The 24862-nt window shown below is 35.0% G+C and overlaps 1 protein-coding gene across 2 annotated transcripts in view; it reads left to right on the plus strand.

The window, feature by feature from the left end:
- grm8b (glutamate receptor, metabotropic 8b) overlaps nt 1-24862 on the plus strand; it is a 129229-nt gene that overhangs the window by 34769 nt on the left and 69598 nt on the right. For both annotated transcript variants that reach the window (XM_083545987.1, XM_083545986.1), the window contains one exon: nt 97-313. In XM_083545987.1, coding sequence (XP_083402113.1) covers nt 97-313 — 217 coding nt within the window. The remainder of the gene's footprint in view (nt 1-96; nt 314-24862) is intronic.

Below are 24862 nucleotides of genomic sequence, written 5' to 3' on the forward strand. Positions count from 1 at the left end.
TCATTGGCCTGCTAAAACTTTTTTGGCCCTGGAGTACCAACACTACATTTGCCACAATTCCTACAAAGTTACCAAATCTGTCTTACTTTTTCACAGATTCCTCAGATCAGCTATGCATCAACTGCCCCAGAGCTAAGTGATAATACCCGCTATGACTTCTTCTCTCGTGTGGTGCCGCCTGACTCCTACCAGGCCCAGGCTATGCTGGACATTGTAATGGCCATGGGGTGGAACTATGTCTCTACACTGGCTTCAGAGGGCAACTATGGCGAGAGTGGTGTGGAGGCCTTTGTCCAGATAAGTCGTGAAACTGGTAGGTAAAACAGTTGCTGAATGTACTGTACTGGGTCTTTGCTATCTGATATCTGGTCAAAATAGCAGCCGCAGAATGGCTATAATATCATGTAACATTGAAATAATATTGTTTTATTGAAAATAGATTTTTAGGCTTTAGTGTACTTCATGTAAGAGAATTTCTGTCCTTAACACAATTGTTGTACTTTAAGTTATTTAAATTAATCTAATGGTGAGCAACCTTATCTATATTTACTAGACAGAGGACAGTGTTGACACAAGAAATTGCCGAAACTAATTAAATGCAATAAAAAAAAAAAAGGGAGTTGTTACAATACCTCTTGATCAAAGAAAGAATGACTTTAAATGAGGTCAGATACTTTAGATAGATGCATATAGTTACAGCATAATTCTTTAGAAACTTCCTTCAGAACCTGTACCTTCAAGCAGTGTGCATTCCCGAAATCCAAGAGTGGTGAAAACCCTCTGCCTCATAAAATAAATGTAGATTTTGTTAATCTACAATAATGTTTTTTCTTTACCTACAAGACACAAGTAAAGCATTTCTACGGTCAGAATAGTACTAACTAAAGAATACCAGATTAATTATTTCAATTATTAAAACATATTTAATAATGGCATTGAACTATTTAGTGACTGCGGGTTTAGTAAATTAATATTTTAGGACAGATAGGTACAGGGAAAGGTACCAGTGGTTCATAGGTTTTTAAAAGGGTAAGAAATGTAGTTTGGTATCTTGCTTAACTAAAAAAATCTTGCATCTTTTTAACTTTCATATATTTTAAAATGCATTCACACAAGGTTATCAGTGGTGGACGAAGGACACAAAGCATGTACTTGAGTAAAAGTAGAGTATACAATAGGTAAAATATTACTCCAGTAAAAGTGCTCTCTTTAAACTTTCACTTGAGTAAAAGTACAGTAGGATTTGCCTTCAAATGTACTTAAGTATCCAAGTACTATGATTTATAATGGCTATAATGTCTTATTAGCATTTTTAGCATTAGACTCTTGCTTAATCAACTCAGCTTATGTAAAAAGACCCTAATGTTATTCTTAGCACACTAATCTATTAATGAGTCAAAAACTGATTGATATTTCTCGGTATAAATTATCATGAGCCCAAAACTTTCTTTTCAACGACTTAAAAAAACATGTGCAAATTAGGCTACAGGTGCTGTGGGAAGTTAGATTCAGGAGTTTCTTCCATCATTTATTATCCTTAAAATGTTCTGCTTGCTGTTTAACTATAGCTTGAAGGATGCCCTGGGTGAACCACACCATGACCCAACCATGGGCGTAAATCCCGGGGGGGACGGAGGGGACATGCCTCCCCATCCGAGGGTTGTCCCTCCACATCCGAGGATTGTACCCCACAAAAAAAATTAACTAAAAAATATCGCATTCTCTATTGTGAAAAAAAAAAAAAAAAAAAAAAAAAAAAAAAAAAAAAAAAAAAAATATATATATATATATATATATATATATATATATATATATATATATATATATATATATATATATATATATATATATATGTATACCTAAATAATTGTGTAAGTAGAAAAAAAAACGCAAAAACTGCATTTAGAAACAGTTCCCCCCCTCCACTTCCTCACAGTGGTTTGACCCACTGCCTGCTTTCCCAGTTCATCTCACCTACTCTACACACACGAGTCAGGTGTCTGTCTGCGACTTAATTAATGTTCAACTCCATTAACTAGGGTATTTTATATACTTTAAATAAAGCGATTCTCTTTAATGTAGTTGATGCAGACTCATTCATAAATTAGTTGCGGCAAAAATGCTGATTAGCGATGTAATTTTCCATGAATCTGCTATATTAACTATTAAAATATGACTTATCTAGTTAACGTTAGCTTGTTTACAATAGCTTGTAGCATAGTGCACTGACACTAACACACCAAAGCCGTTCCCCATACAGTGTTTTATTTGGGACGACTTGGTATAATGTTAATTTAACATTTACGGCCACAATTAGCATATTGTTTATTTTTATAATCAATTTCTATTCTGTTCTTAAGTGTCTTAATACATTTTAAATAACATTTAAAAAATTTTTTTTTAATTCCTTGTTTTTATTGTTGTGATTATGTTTTATGATAGTTTTACTTTCATTATGTAAAACACTTTGAATTACCATTGTGTATGAAATGTGCTACAGTATAAATAAACTTGTCTTGCAGTGTCATAGACCAGATAAAATGACGGCGAAAAAGAAAATGGACATAAGATCATTTTTCAGTGCACCTAAACCATATCTTTATAAGTACAACTTTACTGTATTACTTGTGTCCACTTCAAAAATTGCTCATGAGAAATTTTATATTTATTGTCCCCCCTCTACTGTTAAATGAAATTTACGCCCATTGACCCAACGTCTCCCTATTGATTAGTTTTAGCTTTGAAAAGCTCCTCTCTGCTTCAACTACCATCACTGGATGAGTAAGACATATTCTCAGAGCAGTCCACAAATTTGGATACATTTCTGAGAGCTCACGTTCATGTATAAATATCACCCTAAATGCATTTATTGCACAATTAAATACACGTCACTGTGCACAATTTATCAAACTCTCAAAAAACAAGAAACATAAACTCCTTGTCTAATTGTAGCCATAAGATACATACAACATCTTTATCCTTACAATACCGTATTTTCTGGACTATAAGCTGCTACTTTTTTTCCACGCTTTGAACCCCGCGGCTTAAACAATGAAGCGGCTTATTTATGGATAAGACAGTGAACAATGACTTTCTTGGTAGGCTACTATTTAGATACAAGCCGTTTTACAGGCACCGTCTTTTATTAAAGCCTGTGTAAAGTTCATTAGTTTCAATGTAGACACCTGCGGCTTATAGACAGGTGCGGCGTATTTATGTTCAAAATAAAAATCTTTGTCAAATTCAGTGTGTTCGGCTTATATTTGGGTGCGCTTAATAGTCCGGAAATTACAGTATATGTAGGTCTTTTGAATTAGCCTTTTAAGCTGCACTGGAGATTCCCCCGACTGAACTCAGTTCAGGACCTAATCGGTACAATCACAGAAAACCTTTATGACATCACCTCAATTTAAGGTAACCAAATTAATAAGTGCTATTTTAACTACAACCCAACTAGACTAGTTAGGTTGTAATTGTTTTGTTGCTACACACATTAGGATAAACTGCATACTATAAATTAAAAATGTTATGCAAGCTAAAATAAATATTGTTGCTATATGCATTAAAAGCACTGCAGGCAACACAGCATAACCAAAACCAAAGTGCTGTACAGTTTCTGGCCTATTTTAAATGCATTAGCTTATACTGTCCTCAAAATGAGATGAGTGATAGAGCTGCATGCACACCTTTATCTTTTTCACGTTTCCCCCCTCCTTTTATTTAATTTTTTTATGAATTGGGCTCCTGAGAGTATAGACCTTTATTTGTCATCCATATTTTTAATGTAGATTTCGCTCTCCTTACTGACGTGACGTCACCCAACCCTCATCTCGCCTTTCTAAAGGGTATGTGTGAGGGAACTTCTACAGGCAGTGGATGCGCACTCTGAGTCCCGACCAGGTTCATTGACATGATATAATAATTGACGTGACCGTAGAAATAAACGGTAAACCCCAAACAATTTTTTATTTTTTTTTTGTTTTGTGCTGCCCCCCGGCAAGATGCTCATGTTGCCTAAATACACCACTGCCAAGCAGCAATCAAACCCTGATTTGTGGCTTGCTACGTGATTGACCATCAATCATCGTTTTTATTTACTCATGAATAAAAAGGAAAGACTGATTTTGCTAAATGTAGTTAAAAGTAAGATATTTGACTTTGAAATGTAGTGAAGTGAAAGTAAAAGTCTCCTCAAATGGAAATACTTGAGTAAAGTACAGATACACAAAAATAATACTTAAGTACAGTAACGAATTACATGTACTTTGCCAAATGTTTGCCATAAGCATCTTTCAAAAAAGTGTATCAGAGTAAAATGGGCCCTAGACCAGGGTCTGTCAGATTTACACAGGATTCTATTTCCTTACCTAAGGAAAAAAAAGACAGGGCGTTAATGATGCATGCAAATATAATTATGTGGAAAGGGTTTGGAAAAGGACTTGCCAACCAATCCCTTGTGCATACACAACTGTTTGCGGAGAGAGGTCATCATAATGAAATTATGCTCCCATTGTGCTCTGTGATTGGTTTATTATTGCCATGTACCATACTTGGACTCTTGTAGACACAAGGCTGGTGCATTAATTATGTTGTAATTATGGAATTAAAATTCATAAGCTGAGCCATCCATGTGAGCGATTAACAGTTTTCACTGTACTTCCAGGCTCATTAAGTCTGTATGTGTGTGTATGTCTAGAGTAGGTGTTTTGGTAAAATCTGCAGTGTTCATCAAAGGTACATCAAAGGAAAATGTGACATGCTTCATGAAATTGGTTTCATACTTGCTTAAAAAATAACTTTTTCTTAGTTAGGACCTGGGCTTCCAATCTTCTTGAAGAATAAAATATATCATACTGCTTCGGATGATGTAACTAGCTATAAAGAGGTACCGTATCTTTTTAAATGGATGGAAGCACTGTTTATTGTTGGAAATTTTGGAGCACTGTCAATATCTTTTAAAGGTTTATTAAATGTAACATAGAGTACATCATATCTCCAAGCACAGTAATGATCATTGCTGCACCAAGGCTAAATTCTGAGTTCAGGTGCAGTATTGCTTGAGCTCACATGTCTTTGGAGAACTCTGGGTTCTCTTCCTCATAATCCCCCATCACATGCTTGTTGGCAAAACAAAAACTTTAACTGGGATGAATCAGTGCATGGAGTGTGTCATCTAGTCTGGATTATTGTACCAAACACAAATCTGACTAGAATAAATTGGTTACTAGAGATGAATGAAGGAATGAATGAATAAACGAATGAACGAATGAACAAATTCATTCGTTCATTCGGTTATTCATTTCATTCATTTATATTGAAGTACCATAATATATTGTACATGGACAAAGTAAATATTGGTAAAAGCAAATTAATCACTTGGGGGACCTTGACATGTCTATTACATTATAATATATAACATTTAAACAGAACTCAAGCACAAGTGAAGGTGATCAAGTGAATTGTATACCTTTCAGATTGCTTTATTGATCCCAATGCTCAGCTGGTAGCCTTTCCCACTCTATATATTTTTATTAAATTCGCTGCAATAAAACAATCTGTCAAAACATACTGTACGATGGCAACAAGATTCACATGTGCATGAGTGTAACTTAGCATCTGTAGTTATTGGGCAGATTTTGTGGATGCTGTTGTGCTTTATGGCCAAGCAGAATGAAACAGAAACTTCCACATTTATGGATGAAAACTGTAGTGCCTCATAGTGTACAGGGACAAAAATCTTTTTTTTTACATGACTTGTTAAAACAGTTTGATGGAACACAGGAAAAGGTTAGCCTATTTTATTTGGAACAGCAGTTTTTCCAAGATTGTTCTTGTTATTTATGCAAGGGGTGGCCTATTAACACATTAACACCGCCTTTTTAGTCTGTGGGGCAATTCCCCTGACTGAGTGTGTGATTCACACCGAATTCATAGTTGCCTATTTTGGTATATTTTCCTTGCTATTTTCTAAATCGTGGTGTCTTTGCAAGCCAGTGAAGAAGTCAAACAAGCCATACACAGATTTAGCCTTATGCAGATTTGGCAACCTTAGTTATTCTCATCCCTGTCTTGCATGTCAGAAAGTCTAATTTACAAAAGTTTAATGTGTCATTCTGAGATGTCACATATGCATGACTTATCTTGTTATATGCTTGTAGCAACATTCTTTCCTTCTCTTTGAGTGCGAGGTACCATGATGCACGCTACTTGAATGTGGACAGAATATTGGGTGGTTGATGATACGATTTAGTTAAAGTCTTTTCTCTTTTGTTGTTGCTTGTTTTGTCATAAAAACTTGGTACAAATTCTTTATGTTTAGTACAGAAAAAGGATCTATATTTTAAATTTTGCATTTAGGAGGTAATTACTTTTTTACTGGTGCAATATAAGGCAATTTCAGGTTTCTGAATTAGGGCTGTCAAAATTAACGCTTTAATAACGTGTTAACGCAAATTTATTTTAACAGCACTAATTTTATTAGCGCTCGATTAATGCAGCGTGCATTTCTGTTTTGAATAAAAATATCAATATATAAATATAAAACTGGCAAAATTAAAACTTCAACCCAACACACATTTTTTCACGACGCCCTTTCTTTACTCAGATATTTAAAAAAAAACTCTACCGAAAAATTATTTTGAATGATTAAACATTTGTTTTACTGATACACCAAGTCTCAAATCAAGCAGAAAAAAAATCCGCCATTGTGCACACATCCGGCAATTAGTCCTCCTGGGTCGACAAACGTGCCACAAAACAAAATATTCTTGTAAATGTATTAAAGTAATTATGGTGTTTTAAATTATGTACATTTTCAGGACACCAAACAGAATGTATTTTGTTTTCATGCTCCAAGTTGAGTATGGTTTTACTAATAATAAACATACATTTGCATAAAGCATCCATATTTGTCCATTGGCATGTTGATTAGAGTATTAAAATGACTTTCTTGAAAAGTATAAAGATTGAATAATTTAGAACAGATAAAAATGTGTGATAAAGTTGCAATTAAACACGAGTTAACTCATGACAAGCACTCATTTCATCGCGATCAAATATTATAATCCACTGAAAGCCCTAACACATATTACATATATATATATGCTCCTCACCTTACGGACGAGTTACGTTCCAAGTTGCGTAGCAGCATGGATTTGTTTGTAAGTTCGTAAGATGTAAGAGCTATAAAAACAATCAAATAAACAATAATATATACTAAAAAAATCTAAATAATTGAAATACTGTATACAATATTTTGTATTAAGTAATAAAAACATTATATATACATTTTTTTTTATAAATAATTCACTTAAAAGAAATCCATTCGCCCTAGTCCAGTGCACATCATGTAGACTCGTTTACAGTTGACGACTAGCTATAGGCGGCTCTCCTCCATTTTGAATTTTTTCGACTACGAACAAATTTTACTTTGAGGACAAAAGAAAATTTATTGAATATTGAACCCACAGAAAAATATGTTTCCTATAAACCGCAATTTAGTAAATGGAACCAGTCTGACCTAATTGATATTGTGAAAGGGCATTTTGTGAGTTTGGGAATTTGTTTGTAAATATCGACTTAAAAGCTTCGTCTATAAAGTTATTTTTTTTTATGACCCCTAAAGTGCATAGCCCTGCGGCCAACAACACCGGGCTGTTCAAAAACTTTATGCATTACTTTCAAACACTGTGGAGTCATGTGCACTGTGATTCCATGCTTAATTCAAAATCAAAATTGATTCCTTGCTTGTATAGTGGAACATTTGTGAAATAATTTTTGTAGTAGCAAGGTATTATACTATTTTGCATTGAAGAAATAATCTTCAGTCAAACTTACATATATAATGTGTAATATATTATTAGGCTATCTAGCATGCAAATAGCCACCTAACAGACAGGTAACATTAATGTAGTTAATGCTTCCAGCAATGATACATATTGAGAAAATGTTAAATTAAAGTAAATTAGGGAGATGTTATTATTCTGTCTTGAGCTAGGATTTTGGACTCATTTTAAATGCTATGCATTCTTCTATTCAGCAATAAATGGTTTAGCCAGATGTTGATATCTCAAATTTGTATGACAAAGGTACTGTTTGTATATTAGCAGCCTTTCATTCTACATTCACAGCACCTTCCTTCAAATGTTCTCCATATACGTTAATGGATCAAATCCTATAATAATGTTAGTTAGCTTAATCCATTATCCCTATTTTTGCTTGCATGTTACTGATCAACTGTTTTTTCCCATGATGCTCTCCTTGTTTCAATCCCACCATTCATTGTAAACTCTGTATCTCTTACAGGATATCTCTAAATCTCATAACTGAATATCCCTCTCCTGCCTGGCTCTTCAGGTTTTTTTTTAAATGTCTGACTCAGAATCAATTAGCAATACCTGCAATATAACCGCAGGTAACTGAGAATATTGTGTGTCATCCAAAGTCCCCACAGAACTGGAGAAGACTTGAATTTACCCCCATGTCTCCCCCTCTCTTTTACGAGACTTAATGAACCCTTAACTGCCAAAAAGAAATTATGTCCCGTTCGGGGGGAGGCAGTAATGAAATATTCTGTGGAGAATCAAATAAAAAAGTGACTGGTACAGTGGAAATCGTACCCTTAGATGCAAAGGCTCTGACCTCATTGGCTGGGATAAGCTGTCATGGATTAAGAATGAATTTGCATAACGTTAAAGAAAGATGAATCTCAGTCCTGAAACTCAGCCACAGAACAATCTCATTTAAACCTCTATTCTTTCTGAATTTGCAGAACGGCTAACTGTAGTGTAGGAAGGACGTCTGCAAATAAAAAATTTTTGGAGCAGAGTAATCCTATTAGGGGAAATATTTCAGACCTTCTTCATCATCCCATTTTACCTTTGAAGTATTTTTATCTAGTTGTTGCACCTTGTCTTTTCACTCCATGTAGAGACTGACTCACAGTCAAATTGTTTCTGTATCAACCCCTCCCATGTGCTTAATTAGATAAACTGCTTTGAATGCCTTAAGAAAAAGCAATTTCTGAAAAACAAAAACAAAAAAACAACAACATGCTGTCTGGCTTAAGAACATGGAGGTTGTGTGAAAATGTAAGCAGTACCACTCTTTAGGCATTGCAGAAATACAGATTTATGCTTTAAAGAGTTTAGTGCATAGCTCAATTTCAGATTCAGATATCTGTGCACTCAGCAAAACTGCCATTAGAGAAAGAGATAGAGAGGGGATTCTTTATAGAAAATGCTTTGATGTGTGTATATATATATATATATATATATATATATATATATATATATATATATATATGCACATTATATTCAAACCTATCTTGAATTTTACTAAGATAGTAAAATAGATACTTTACTAATAATACATACAGACAGGTCACTCATTAAACCAAAACGAAATCAAATAGTTTTTGTAAGATTTTATAAGGTCAGTCTGAAATACATTTTCAGTAATTGAATTAAATAGCAAAAAATAGTAATAATAACTAGAAAACAAATAGTTATCAATACCTATTAATTAAATAGGTAAAAAAATATTTCAAACATCTTTGCTAAAATTAAAATCTAAATAATATTGGCATAAAAAAAATCTTTCAGGAACTGACATCTTTGAAGGAAGAAGTTACATGACTTTTACCACATCACAGAAAGTAAAAAGTAAAACTCTCTATGAAGGTGAATTGTATTCTCTCCTCTATACAATTTTTAAAGCCTGTATAACAATTTACTAGATTAGTACTTAAAAAGAAGGTTGTCCCTGGTGATCTAGTGGTTAGGATGCGGCGCTCTCACCGCTGCGGCCCGGGTTCGATCCACGGTCAGGGAACCAACCCCAGCCACTCTTAGTGCCGGTCCCAAGCCCAGGTAAATGGGGAGGGTTGCATTAGGAAGGGCATCCAGCGTTAAAACATGTGCCAAATCAAACATGCGGACGATCCGCTGTGGCGACCCCTAACGGGAGAAGCCGAAAGAAAGAAAGTACTTAAAAAGAAGAAATGTCAAAAAAAAAAAGGGAGGATGTAAACTGTGCCACTTGCAGTTGCTTAAAAATGTAACTTTGATTTAATGTTCTAAATATACTTATATATAATACACACACATGTACAGATTTATTTATTTCTTTTTACCAAAAGCAAGCTTCACAAAATTCAAGAGAATGTAAAATATTTGTGTTCAGTGCTATCTGCTAAAATGTCCATTGTATTATACATGTAAGCTTCATTAATGTGTTCAGTTTAAAGACACAGACATAAGCAGTTTTGTATACAAGTCTACTGTACAGCAATTGCTTGTATTGTTTGTGGGGACACTCGACAGTATGTACAGCCAGACATCCTCCCGAAAGTACAATGGTATGTGATTTGAGATTCTGCTCCTCTCTAGACCCAAAGAAGTATACACCTGATGGGTTCTGAATTCCTGAAAAGAGTTCCTGTACCCCTTTGAATATAGAATATAATTCTTTCTGAAAACCAACAGAACCTAAAAAAGCAGCTCCCTTGCATTATAATTAGGTTCACAGTACTATGCTGTAGCACTGTAACCAACCCTGAACACTTTGCTCAGCTGAGGACAGCCTGCTGTAAATCCGAAGGATCAGTCGCAGCTCAGCTGGTAAGAGATGTGTTCCAGAGAACATTTGGAACATTCGGTAGCTCTAAAATTGTATTTAAATCCAGATTAAAATTCTATTTGTTTAGCCTTATCTTATTACTACTACTTAAGACTTACTGTATAGAGACAGTAATAAAGGCAAATGCAAATTTGAGTTTTTATTTTATTTTATTTTAAATGATAATTATTGTCATATTCATAAACTTTTAATTAACTGTAAAATCATTAAAAAATAATTTTGTTGCACTTGTAATACTGTTAAATATTTTCATAGTTCAAACACAATTAATAATAGTGCTTAATAATAATAATAATAATAATAATAATAATAATAATAATAATAATAATAATAATAATAATATTAATAACAGGTGGATGATGTTTAAAAATGGGTCATATTGCTGTAGTAAACCATGCCTAGCTTTAGTTTCAGCTGCAGCATTTATCAAATAAAACAAATTATATTTTCTTATACTAATTAGCATTAATTTAGTAAAGGCTGCAGTTGGCATGGTTATAATGCTCCAACCTTTACAGCAGACACATTGATGCGCAATTTGAATTCCTCTAAAGCACGTTTCTCTCCCATTCCACTTTGGTTAAGTAAAACACAAAGAGCCCAGAAATTGCAGAGTTGCATTTTTGATCTCAGCAAATTTGGAGGCATTACATCAAGCTAAAGTTTCAATGCCTGAAAGGGTCTATTGTATTTATACTGAACAATGTTAGCCTTTTTACAGATCAAGCAAAATTAAAAAGAGAGATCCAACTCAAAGAACGAGTGTAGAGATAAAAAAAAAAAGATGAGTACATGTTAAAATTGGTGCAGAGCAAAAAAGAATGTAACGTGGGAAGAATGTGAAGACGAACAAACCCTGTGCTTTCTCTACTAGCTCCTTGTATTACAGATTCATAACCTAAATCTGTGCTTTTTGCAGGAAAGCACTAAATTGCAATCTATATGAGGTTTCAGTGTGTTACAGGGTGTTTTAAAGGTCTATCCACTGTAAACGATGTCTTAATGGACCGGACATAGATGCATTAAACCAATGAGCCTGTTAAGTGTCACTGCATTACACTTCAAGCATAAAGGAACCAGGTAAAATGGCAATCATATGCACTCTGTGTTATGGTAGCACTTACCTTAAGGGCCATTTGTCTTTAGCATCCATCGAGCTGGACAAGATTGCACCTGTCCATTTACCATACTGGCTAATAATAGGCTTAACCGGCCAACGCTAAGCCTTCGCTATAGACTACAGGAATACAGAATCTTTTGAACCCCTTTTCAAACAAGTGTAAGTATGGATTCTGTACATACAGTATCACATTACAGCAGTACAATCTAATATCATTTTTTTCAGTTGAGTTGCTTTAGGTACCATATAAAATGTTTACTTAATCATGTACCTAATGTGACTCTATTAGCTAGGGTCCATGGTAACACATTGAAAAAAAAAGAAATTCAAAAAAGGCTACTATTACATCAAAAGGACTAATGGGCTTTGACTTATGCTTTAGCATGAACCACAGGTTGTCTTTTTTTTTCTCACAGTGTAAGACAATGACTCACTGATCATACACACATTTGAAATGTTTTTCCATTATTTGTGCTTTAGACAGCCAAGGTAAGATTTGTCACAGATGGTGGTTGAAAAAAGCTTTAGGAAAAAAAAAAAATTTGAATTGAGCTTTTCAGTGTCAATATTTGTTATATTGTAGAAAGAGTTCTCAAAATGTGACAGTCCTTGACATACTACAATTTTAATAACACTCACTTTGGAAAGAGAAAGTCTGGTTACTTTCTGGAAATAACATTTATCAATTCAGTTATTCAAATCATATACAGTGGGTACGGAAAGTATTCAGACCCCCTTAAATTTTTCACTTTTTGTTATATTGCAGCCATTTGCTAAAATCATTTAAGTTCATTTCTTTTCCTCATGAATGTACACATAGCACCCCATACTGACAGAAAAACACAGAATTGTTGACCTTTTTGCAGATTTATTAAAAAAGAAAAACTGAAATATCACATGGTCCTAAGTATTCAGACCCTTTGCTGTGACACTCAAATATTTAACTCAGGTGCTCTCCATTTCTTCTGATCATCCTTGAGATGTTTCTACACCTTCATTTGAGTCCAGAAATTTTTGATTATACTGATTGGACTTGATTGGGAAAGCCACACACCTGTTTATATAAGACCTTACAGATCACAATGCATGTCAGAGCAAATGAGAATCATTAAGGTCAAAGGAACTGCCTGAAGAGCTCAGAGACAGAATTGTGGCAAGGCACAGATCTGGCCAAGGTTCCAAAAATTTTTTTGCTGCACTTAAGGTTCCTAAGAGCACAGTGGCCTCCATAATCCTCAAATGGAAGATGTTTGGGACGACCAGAACCATTCCTAGAGCTGGCCGTCCGGCCAAACTGAGCTATCGGGGGAGAAGAGCCTTGGTGAGAGAGGTAAAGAAGAACCCAAAGATCACTGTGGCTGAGCTCCAGAGATGCAGTCGGGAGATGGAAGAAAGTTGTAGAAAGTCAACCATCACTGCAGCCCTTCACCAGTGGGGCTTTATAGCAGAGTGGCCCGACGGAAGCCTCTCCTCAGTGCAGGACACATGAAAACCCGCATGGAGTTCTCCAAGATGGTGAGAAATAAGATTCTCTGGTCTGATGAGACCAAGATAGAACTTTTTTGCCTTAATTCTAAGCGGTATGTGTGGAGAAAACCAGGCACTGCTCATCACCTGTCCAGTATAGTCTCAACAATGAAGCATGGTGGTGGCAGCATCATGCTGTGGGGGTGTTTTTCAGCTGCAGGGACAGGACGACTGGTTGCAATCAAGGGAAAGATGAATGCGGCCAAGCACAGGGATATCCTGGACGAAAACCTTCTCCAGAGTGCTCTGGACCTCAGACTGGGCTGAAGGTTTACCTTCCAACAAGACAATGACCCTAAGCACACAGCTAAAATAACGATGGAGTGGCTTCACAACAACTCCGTGACTGTTCTTGAATGGCCCAGCCAGAGCCCTGACTTAAACCCAATTGAGCATCTCTGGAGAGACCTAAAAATAGCTGTCCACCAACGTTTACCGTCCAACCTGACAGAACTGGAGAGGATCTGCAAGGAGGAATGGCAGAGGATCCCTGAATCCAGGTGTGAAAAACTTGTTGCAGCCTTCCCAAAAAGACTCCTGGCTGTATTAGATCAAAAGGGGGCTTCTACTAAATACTGAGCAAAGGGTCTGAATACTTAGGACCATGTGATATTTCAGTTTTTCTTTTTTAATAAATCTGCAACAGTGTCAACAATTCTGTGTTTTTCTGTCAATATAGGGTGCTATGTGTACATTCATGAGGAAAAGAAATGAACTTAAATGATTTTAGCAAATGGCTGCAAAATAAAAAAGAGTGAAAAATTTAAGGGGGTCTGAATACTTTCCGTACCCACTGTACATCCATATGTGCATGATCAATTACAGATTTTGCTGATTGGTAGATTAGCAATGCCTTTTCACATGCTTTTTATGGTGGAATGCTACATCCTGTAGATGATATAAACAAGTTCTGGCTGCGCTGTGCAGATTTGCACCGTTGGCATTTTTAAGTATTAAGAATTAAGGTGCCTGAACAGTCCTTGTTAGAATAAGTTTGTACAGCAGTTTTATTGTAGCGTTCTTTTGTATAGCAGTTGTATATCAGCTTTATTCCCTTGTCGGCTTGAATTGGCAGAACATAATGTCAGCAGGTGCGAGAACAGTATTGGTCAAGGAAACACAATTTTGTGTACCTACCGTATTGTATATACTTCAATTCGAACAAGGTTCTGCAGTTACAAGGTGCCTTGGCTATACTTCGAATGCTGAAAAGAATATTTGCTCAATTATTATGTTGACATTGCTGGGCTACCTTTCGATGTTATTAATAATTTACTTATCAAAATATTTTTGTTATTACTCCCGATACATTCTCCTGATTTTAATTAAGATTTCTGAGTCTATAACTTTCGAAGGTTCTTGTTTTACCTCTAAAGCACAGCTTACATAGTGATGATCCATGAATTTTGCCTCTACACATTTCTAGGCTGCAGAGAAATCTGTTTAAAATCAAACAAATCACAGAACAGATTCCTGTAATGCAATGTAGGAATGCAAAAGCTGTTGATGGCACTATTGATGTGTCACTCTTATGATCTCTATTTATTTCTCCACAGACAGTAAATGCATGACCAAATTTCCTCGTGTTTCTTTTGCCATTTCAGCACTTTCATAAATTCAATTTGAGTTTTAATGGGTACACGTGGCTGTCTCTAGCTAGTTCATTGACCCATCTTCCCACAGCTCACAATCTCAGCACACTTGTGGCTACCGGCAGCATGATAAATGTGTAAATCAAAGCCAGCTAATGTGTAGGGTGTGATTGAGCTGAGAGTCATCGACGTGTCTCAGTCGAAACGTAATGTAATGTGAACATTACGTCAATACTGGCAGAGATAAAATGCAACCAAACTAATGATTTTAGTAAATAAATGAATTAAAAATCATTGTCATTGTTAGTCCCAAAAAAACATTAGGCTTTTCTGGTCCTCCTATGGGATCACAAAATAACAGTAGTTTTTAATACTTTTCCAAGATGCTACATTACTACTTAATTAAAAGGGAAAGCATGAAGGTTTATTTTTTCATTTTTTAACAAATGACACTTTATCTAATTGCTTCATTTGCAGTTGAATTGCATTTGAATGCATTCAGATTGAATCACGTTCCGCTGTGTCATTCTATAAAAGTAAGGACCAAGTTATCAAATAGAAAATGTGCTCCAGATTGCGCTGAATGAAACTAATCACCAGGTTTTCATGTCACCTGGTTGTTGTAGAGCAAATCCACTTACATTTGAAGGGCAACACAGATATCATATATAGTAAGAACTGTGTATGTCAGAAATGAGGGTTCAAAGTGGGTTCAATGGGTTCAAAACGGCTTCATTTTCCCCCCAAATGTTTTTAAAAGGACAGTACAAGGCCAATTCCTATCATTAAACAATTGCATGAAAATTTCACAATTTTTTTAATTACCAGTTTCCTCTTTGCTATGTATGTATAATGGATAACATTTTAATAAGCAAGGATTTATTTTTAATTTAATGAACAATTAATTTTAATAATTGTCATAGCAAGTAAAGAAAGTAAGTAATGATAGTAAAATTCAAACAATATTAAAAATCATGAAGACGCATCAGACACTTTGATAAATTTTTGCTTGGTGGATATTTATGAATAATTCTTTTGACCTGACCTATTCAAGTATGAAAAATGTATGTAAAAATAAAAACAGCCAAAAATTCACATCATCTACTGTAGGTACTCGCAGGTGAGGCTAAAAAAATCGGTTCGGTTTTCTCTTCCCAAATTTGACATTAAACACCTTTATCAACAAAAGGACACTTCCACTTCTACATACACATTTAGTTTGACCAAAATAAAAGGATTGCAAAAGCACTGATGGTGAAAAATTAAGAATGGTCAGGATCATTGTAGATATAGAGTCCATTCACACACAGACACAAGTACACACCTCAAATTCAGCTCCACCAAGCTCCCAGTTATTGCCTCAATGTGAAACTGTTCGCAAAAATGAAGGCATGTTTAATGCAAATTAGTTGTATATTATAGAAAAAAATTGGGACATGTCATATGCAGCTAGTCTGATGTAAATATTTGACATGTATATGGAAACGGGAATGGTGGCCAGGAGCTTGTGTCTACGTTGAAGCTGTCATGTCATTCTGTGCACATAAAATTGAACAACTTTGAAGCATAAAGGCCAATTATATATTTAAATTAAACTAAAAAAGCATTAATACTATTTCTTTGCACTATTAATTCTATTAATGAGAACCATGACTTCTTGTGTAAACCAAATCTGAATTGGAATGGATTGCAATTGCTATACTGTACCATGAAGTATTCATCAGATGATGTTGGTGAGAGTAGTTGCAGATAAATTTTAGATGAAGATGGATTACTTTATACTTCTCTTGTTGTTGAGGGAAATGTTATTCTCCTGAAAGATCTATTTTTAACCTTAGATATGGCAAGACCTTGAACTATATGAGAAACCCCATATACTTTATACTTACTCTCTCCCAAAAACCCCAAATTCTGATTTTGTATGAAAGTTCTTCAGCGATAAATCTGCAGTCACAGTTATTTACTATAACTGAGACTTTTTTATAATTAAGTTGCCAGAGCAAATAATAGGTGAACTGTTAGAATGATGTATAGGTGAACAGTTTAAATGTGATTGAATTAAAACTGATCTGTCAGTTGCAGTAATACCTGATATATAGGCATTGACAAGTGCATTTTTAAATGAAGCAGGTATTAAGGTTCCCTGCCTGGGTTGCACTATAATTGCAGTGAATGCATTGTAAAAGTGCTCCACATTCACAACCAAGTTATGATTAGGATAGAAAATGGGCTGGTGTTTCGTGCTTTTGCAGCTGATACCCCTAATTATACATGCTATATGACCATTTAATCTCTCACTTCTGCCAAAGCAATGGCAATAAACACCTGCTCTGCTTGTCTCAGTCAGTAAATATATCTGCCTTTAATGACCAATTTAAGTACATATTCATCACATTCATCACAACCCATTAGCAACATTTCCTGAATAACTCATGTAGAGACTCTGTCCTAGACAATTTCATGGAGTGATGTGCCCTCAACTTACTTTCATATTCCTTCCTTTTCCTTTTATACGCTGCCTGTATTTGTTCAGTCAACATCAGAGAAAAAGAAATAGATAAAAAAAGGAGGTAGAAAAAAGACAGCATAAGAGGAAAATGTCTGAATAGAAAAACTAAAAGCATGCCCATTAATTTCTCAGCAGATCTACAGACAATATGCCTGCAGTAATGAAATAGCAACATGTTTCCCATAGTTTGATAATGTATGCAGAGAAATCGACTCGCTCAGCAATCAGGGCCCCCCACACTTACGCTCTGCACAACGGATTAACTTGAGCTGATAAAGGAAGACGTGGTGAAAGCTTCCACTACCGCTATCAGCTGCAATATCACTGCAGCTGCTCTGCAGCATGAATAAAGAGGACTTGCTGGCGGTTTTACTGAAACGAGTCTTTAATTAGGTCCAGATTATAGTAGAAACTGTTGACCCCTGCACAGTCTCGATTCTCTGTGTTGACTTGAAGACAAATATCCTGCTGGAAAGAGCAATAGGCAGTGCATAGAAGCAGCTATGTTGAAAATGTCTTTGTTCACAGTCTAATCCTGTTTAAGACTTGTGCTGCAGAGTTTGATCTGATCTGCCAGTTTACATAATTCCTGAGAAGAAAGCAGCCTTATTATATCACATATTCAATAAAGCACACACACACACACACACACACACACACACACACACACACACACACACACACACACACACACACACACACACACACACACATTTATTTACATATATATATATATATATATATATATATATATATATATATATATATATATATATATATATATATATATATATATATATATATATATATATATATAATGCTGTGTCAGAGTGTCAGAGCTCATCCATGATACAGCACCCCTTGGAGCAGAGAGGGTTAAGGGCCCAACAGTGACAGATTGGCATAGCAGTGTTGGCGTTTGAAATCCTGACCTTCTGAACAGTAACCCAGAGCCTTAAACTGCAAGCTTCCACTATGCTATATTATCTACTTTTACAATGATGAGCAGAATGGCTTGCCACCAGGACAATTACATGCTGGCAATAAATCTTGCATCATGACATTAACGCAGTTTTTCTTGGAAGCCAAATTTTGCTTTACGTTTTCTCTTTGTGTAATACCATTTTGTCTATAAGGAATATAAATATTAATGCCACAGGTTTGGTTACAGTAGGACTGTGGACAAGATTACCTTTGCTAAGTTCAATTTCAACCTCATTAGTCAAAGCCAGTTGGCTGATTTATCAACTTTGAATAGTTTTTGTGGCTCAAACCGTACACACACATTTCTATGTGTAGCAAGTTTTTTGTTAACAAAGATGTGCAAATAAACTCCTGGCAATGTATGTTGAAATCCTTAGTGTTAAATTAAAAATGTAAGAGTGGGTAAACCAATTATAATGAGCTTCCTTCTCATGTAATGTTGATTAAATCAGCGAAAGCAAGATTGTGAGAGGAACTACTGATTTTGCTGCTCACAACAAAGTGTAGATTTGGCTCATGGAGATTTGTGCTAGGAGGAATTTGGTTTTAAGGGTATATTTTAGCCATGGCACTCTATATAGATATTGGCAAAATGCATGTAAAAAAATAGTTGAACACTGCCACATTTAACAGCATGCATATTATTTACAATGCAATATATTACATTTCCAAAATAAGCAGTAAAAATATTTACTATATTACCATTGAAATTCATGTTTTTAAGAATTTGACATAAGACATAATGGCTTATAATGAGCATTGCCATGATCAGGCTTCTAGGCTTTCTAAAGTGAATTTGTTTGCATAATATGGCTTTAGGCAATTTAGAGTGCTTTTATTGCAATCAACAGTACACATAACAGCATGTACACAGATATATCTTCTCTTATGCATACCACCGTTTGTTTCACATTAATTTAAAACTTGGTCTTCATACAGATTCATAAGTGTCACCCCAGGTGTAAAATGGAGTTAAGACCATTTTAAGATTCCTTCCAAATAATATTGGAAGACTGGAAACTCTGGTGAGTCTTCTGTAGTTTAATTTCTTTAAAAAACATGTATTCATATTTCATATTATAACATTATTATGTTTTTTGCATTAAATTACCAGAGGTTAACTGATGTGTAAAAAATACATGTCACGGCATTTATAGTTAGCATAATCATCCTAGTTAATGCATCGTCCAACATTGAACCTCTAAAGATCCAGTAAAGTTTAACATAAAGAAACCCTTCATTGTTCTCAATTAATCCTTTTTTTTCCCCTAATAATTTTACTTTACAACATGGTATCATATTTGCTAATTATTCTTTAACAAAGGATACCCACCAGATAAGATTGCTGAGTAAACTCTGAATCCTCCACAGAACCCTTGCGGAAGCCTTTTTCTAAAAAAATGCATTTCATCCAAAAAATCAAAATGCACTGACTGCATTAGGGACATATGCTTCATACAGGATCTTGTGGGATTGTGTGTGCTCTATGTATTATATTTATTGGACTATGTAACTTGTTTAGCTTTGTGTCCAGTGAGCTAGGTCTGTAGTTGAGAATTTACTTGTACCATGCTGAGCGATAGCCATGTAAATACCTGTTTTTTTCCAAGTGATTGGGGAAAGGACTTGAACATAGGAAAGCCAGCAACATATAAAACAAGTTGTCTGTTTAGACAGAAAAAACTATACCGAAGAAGAAAATGTTGGTACACTAGAAATTCTGTAAACAAACCCAGTTTACAAGAGGCTGGATTCTGATTCAAGAGAATAAATCAAGTGCTGCTCATTAAATTTATATATCAACTATTCCTTTTCACCTGAAACCACCCGAAGTAGAAGAGTTATGAAATGTCATTTGGTTAGATGTTTGAAAGATCTTCCAAGCAATAAGGGGTCTATAGTTTTTCATAATAGAACATTTAGATATTTAAATAATATATACGATATTATTCAATCGTATATAATATATACGATTTTCTAATAACCAAACATTACCAAAAGAAATTATATTTCTGTAATTTTGTGCTTGTTAATAAGAAGGATGACTTCTATATAAACCTCTAAACTGGAATGGTTTGGATTTGCTATAACATTAAGTATTCATTAGACAGTGTTGGTGAGAACACAGAGTAGTTAGAAATAAATTTTAAATGAAGTTGGATTACTTTATACCTTTCTTCAGCTGTAAAGGGATGTGTGGCCTTGAGGCCTTGAGGCCTTGAGGCAAGTTTTTAAATGCTTCTCTGAAATCCCCAAATAAAACAATGATAATTTTTTCAAATAAAACTGCTGTTTCATTAAAAACAAAAAAAAACCCAAATATGTGTGGTGTGATCTTCTATAATTGAGACAGTATGTCAGAGCAAATGCTTTCTCTCAAGATTGTATTATTGCGAGAGATACTTCACGTTTTAGTTCTTGAGATTTTGAAGCCTCTTCTGAATTAAAAACTGATCTGTCAGGTACAATCATTCCTGACGCAGTATGTCATGACAAGTGCATTGTGATGTATAAAAACAATATAAGAGGTAGTGAACGGTTTCACTGCTTATCTCCCCTATCATGACTGCAGGTACAACATATTCCTCTCATTCGTATTTGTCTCATTTTCTCTCATCCTCTGTCTGCATTTGTTTAGTCAACATTAGACAAATGGAAACAGATAAGAAGGAAGGCAAAACAGGAGAAGTATATGAGTGGAAAAACTGAAAGCTCACCTATTTATTTCTCAGCAGATCTATTGACAATATGCCTTGTGTGATGAAAAAGAAACATGTTTCTTATAGTTGGGTAATGTATGCAGAGCTGAAATCGACTCGCTCAGCAATCAGGGCCTCCTACACTTATGCTCAGAACAAAGGATTAACTCGGGCTGAGTAAAGAAAGACATTGTAAAAGCTTGTACTATGACTATCAGGTGTAATATCACTGCAGCTACACTTCACCATGAATAAAGAGAACCTGCTGGTGTTTTTACTAAAATGAGCCTTTAATTAGGTCCACATTTGAGTAGACACTGTTGACCCCTGCACAGTCAGAGAATTCTGCACTGAACTGTGTGTATATGCTGAAGAGTTAGAGGGTTAGATGGTACATAGAGCCTACTCCGAGCGACTACAAAGTGTTTTCTTTAGTTGTTATATGTCAGCTGGTGCATGAAAAATATGAGGACTATATAATGAATTTGAAGACTGTCAGCAGGCCATTGTATGTCCACCTCTACGCTCACAATAATGAGAAGAATGGCTTGCCACTGGGAGTTGGCACTACATGTTGGTCATAAATCTTTCACAAGTCACATGATCTGGGTAACTAATGCACTCTTTCTAAGAAGCACAGCTTCCTGTTTTATTTTGTGTAAGGCAATACAAAGTTATACACCACGCACGATTACAGCATAAATAAAGTCTAATTAGGTCCAGTCAACATTTCACAACAGCTGAATGACTTCAGTCAGTAGGTTTAAGCATATTGCTGGTGGATGAATAGTATCACATAGCAGACTGATACTGGGAAACTGGGTCAAGTAATAGTACTTCACAGAAAATCTTTTTTCTTTTTTTTTTTTAACAAAAAAAACCCCCACACCTATAATATATTATTTATTAAATATAAACTGGATGACTTCAATATCCTAAAAAAAATATATCATTACACAGCAGAAATTTGCCTACCATCATCAGAAAAAACAGATCATGAATATCCAAAAGGAAATTGGCCCCAAGCCAACACACACCAATCCCCTGGTAGACTAGTATAACAATATAATAAGCTAACATCAACTTCATTGTTTGATCATGATTTCATACAAAATGAGCTTCAACTTGAAGTGAATTTTGTTTTATACTTGCACCGTAATGTTTATAAAAGGCAGCATGGCCCCTGACATGCATCTTATACTTGATCCATATTTCTCAATTGCAGAATTTCCCCACTGCTTTGCTGCACTGGCATCCTACGTTCTTAGCTTGATCCTACCTCATTTTGCGAGGCAGATGTGCAGCTTGTGTGTCTGGGTGTCCTGTACACAAATGCTTTGTTTTATCCGCTATATAATTTCAAACAAACAACTCAGAACATTGAGTACCAATCTGTATTGTAAAATCCATTGGCTTAGTTTCCATGTTGTCCAATTTAATAGGGAGTGAGATGCCATCTGTGGAACACAAAATTTCAGTTAACCTGCACAACCTGTCACTGGCATCACAAAAAATGCAGTGTTAAAAAATGCCACTGCTCAGCTCATTTTCCCTGTATAAATTCCTGAGCGGATGCTATTCCCTTGAAGAAGTGAATGAACAGTGACATTGTTTTCAACACAGCTCACTGTCTGAATATGTAGCCTAGCTTTTAGCATTCAGCTAAATTCAAGATACAGAAGGTAGTTGTAGAAAAACTTGCTAACTACTTCCTGACACAATTGCCAGCAACAGCCAAGCAGGAATAAGCTTTAAAAATGGAAATAGCAACTATTCCTAGAAGTCAGCTAAAAGACTTTTTGTAAAAGTTTTCCTTTCAGATAAAACCTTTCAATCCTTTCAGTAAACCAATACCTGTATAATCGCATTTGACGCCGTGCTTTGTGTTTTACTTTACACTACTGTACATTTTTTGGCCTGCATTTGGATACTGATTCTGGAAGGCTCTGATATCTTATGACACATTAACCCTTGTGTGTGACATCTCTACATTTTAACAGGTTTTTAGCTTTTGCCCTTTTAATGTAAAAATGTGGCAAAACCTCAAATATTTTTATCCTAATTTTAATATACCCATTTAAATGAATTTCCCTGAAACAATAAATGCAAATGCAAGTTGGCTATAACGCAATGCATAAATACATTTTGTTTTAGTTAAATGCTTGTTTTTTGTAATCATTTATTTTTTCTAATTGAACAAAAATCTAACCTAGAGTTCTTTCACATCATCATATACACCAGCAATATTTTATAAGTTTATTTAATTCAGTGTATTTTGTCTGTATTGTTCAGTACTATTGTCCTGGGTTATAGCATCTTAATCAGACATTGATGTATTAACTACATTATTTCTAGACGCCCCCCACAACAAAGCTTTCTCAGAAATAATTACACCATTTAGGAGCCTGTAAAACTGGATATTGCATATTACAGAGCTTTCATGAAGCCTGACACATTTATTCCTCCTCAGAAACACTTCCTTCCAGTAGAGTTAAATCCACTTGTCCATGCTCCTGCACTCTTAAGACTCAACTTCCTGCTGTGCTTTTCTTCAATTTGTAGATGTCAGCATTTCTGAATGACTGACTAAAGTTCAGTATAGAAAGTTCATCCAGAAGCAGGGCTTTTTTTTTTTGACAGGCTAACAGCTGTGTTAGTAAGTTGGTTGGAGAGTGTGTCAGTCAGGGATTGTCCAGATCTCTGATTTCTATAACCTTTAATGCACATTTATTTGAAATGGTTTTGAATAAAAGTACTGCCATTTTACATATCCTTTAAATATTGTCGTGACATATTACAACACAGATAACAGTGAAGGTGTCAGAAGAGCAATTCAGCTTGAAGGTGATGTCTTGCTATACATATTTTATTGTAAAAAGGTCTATAAAAGGTTGTTTCTGAGCAGGATGCCTTAACAAAGAAAAAATCCAATTACATTTATATTAAACCATATAACAAAGGGAACAGTCACAAAATGCCTATTTTTATATTATCCTTTTATTATTCTGTAGTTAGTCTGATGGCATAGCAGTTAGCAATGCTGCCTAACAGCTCCATGGTCCCAGGTTCAATACAGCTTATGTTATTATCTGTGCTGAGTTTTTGCATGTTTTCCTAGTGTTCACAAAAGTTTCCCTCTGGGTTTTTGGTTACCTCCCACTGTCTAAAATATGCAGCTAGGCAGAATGGTCAAACAAAAATTTGTGTACATTGTCTTCTGTAATGGACTGGTATGCTTTCCAAGAATAGGGATGGTATATCAGTTCAGTGTTACCAGTAAATGTTCCAGGTCCACCACAAACCTAATCAGGCTAAAGCAGTTACTGAAGATGAATGAATGAATATTAGGCCACTCAACATTGCAAGCCACAGAGGTCAATTCTCAACTGCTCAGATCTGATATTTCTGTGTTCATCTTTAATTTTTGTGTTGGTTATTGAACCATGTGTGGTCATTAAGGTGAACAGTCCTCTGCCCTCAAACAACCCACATGAGCACATTTCTAAATCAATGTTATGTGTCAATATATACAATGTGTAAGATCTAAATGATCATAACAGTCCATCACCGCAGTAGCAATGAAAAAAATTTGACTGTTAAACCGTTACACCCCCATATATATATAATTATTATTATTATTATTTTTTTTTTATTATTATTATTATTTATTTAAGACATAGTGTGGTTAAATTTTGGTGTGGTTAAGAAAAAGAAACACAAAACATAAAATAAGATTTGTGATCATCAACATTTTAACAGTTTACATTTTTAAAAGAATTTAATATAAAATGAC

Source organism: Silurus aristotelis (assembly GCF_946808225.1).
Source record: "Silurus aristotelis genome assembly, chromosome: 7".
In the NCBI taxonomy this organism is placed as follows: Eukaryota; Metazoa; Chordata; class Actinopteri; order Siluriformes; family Siluridae; genus Silurus; species Silurus aristotelis.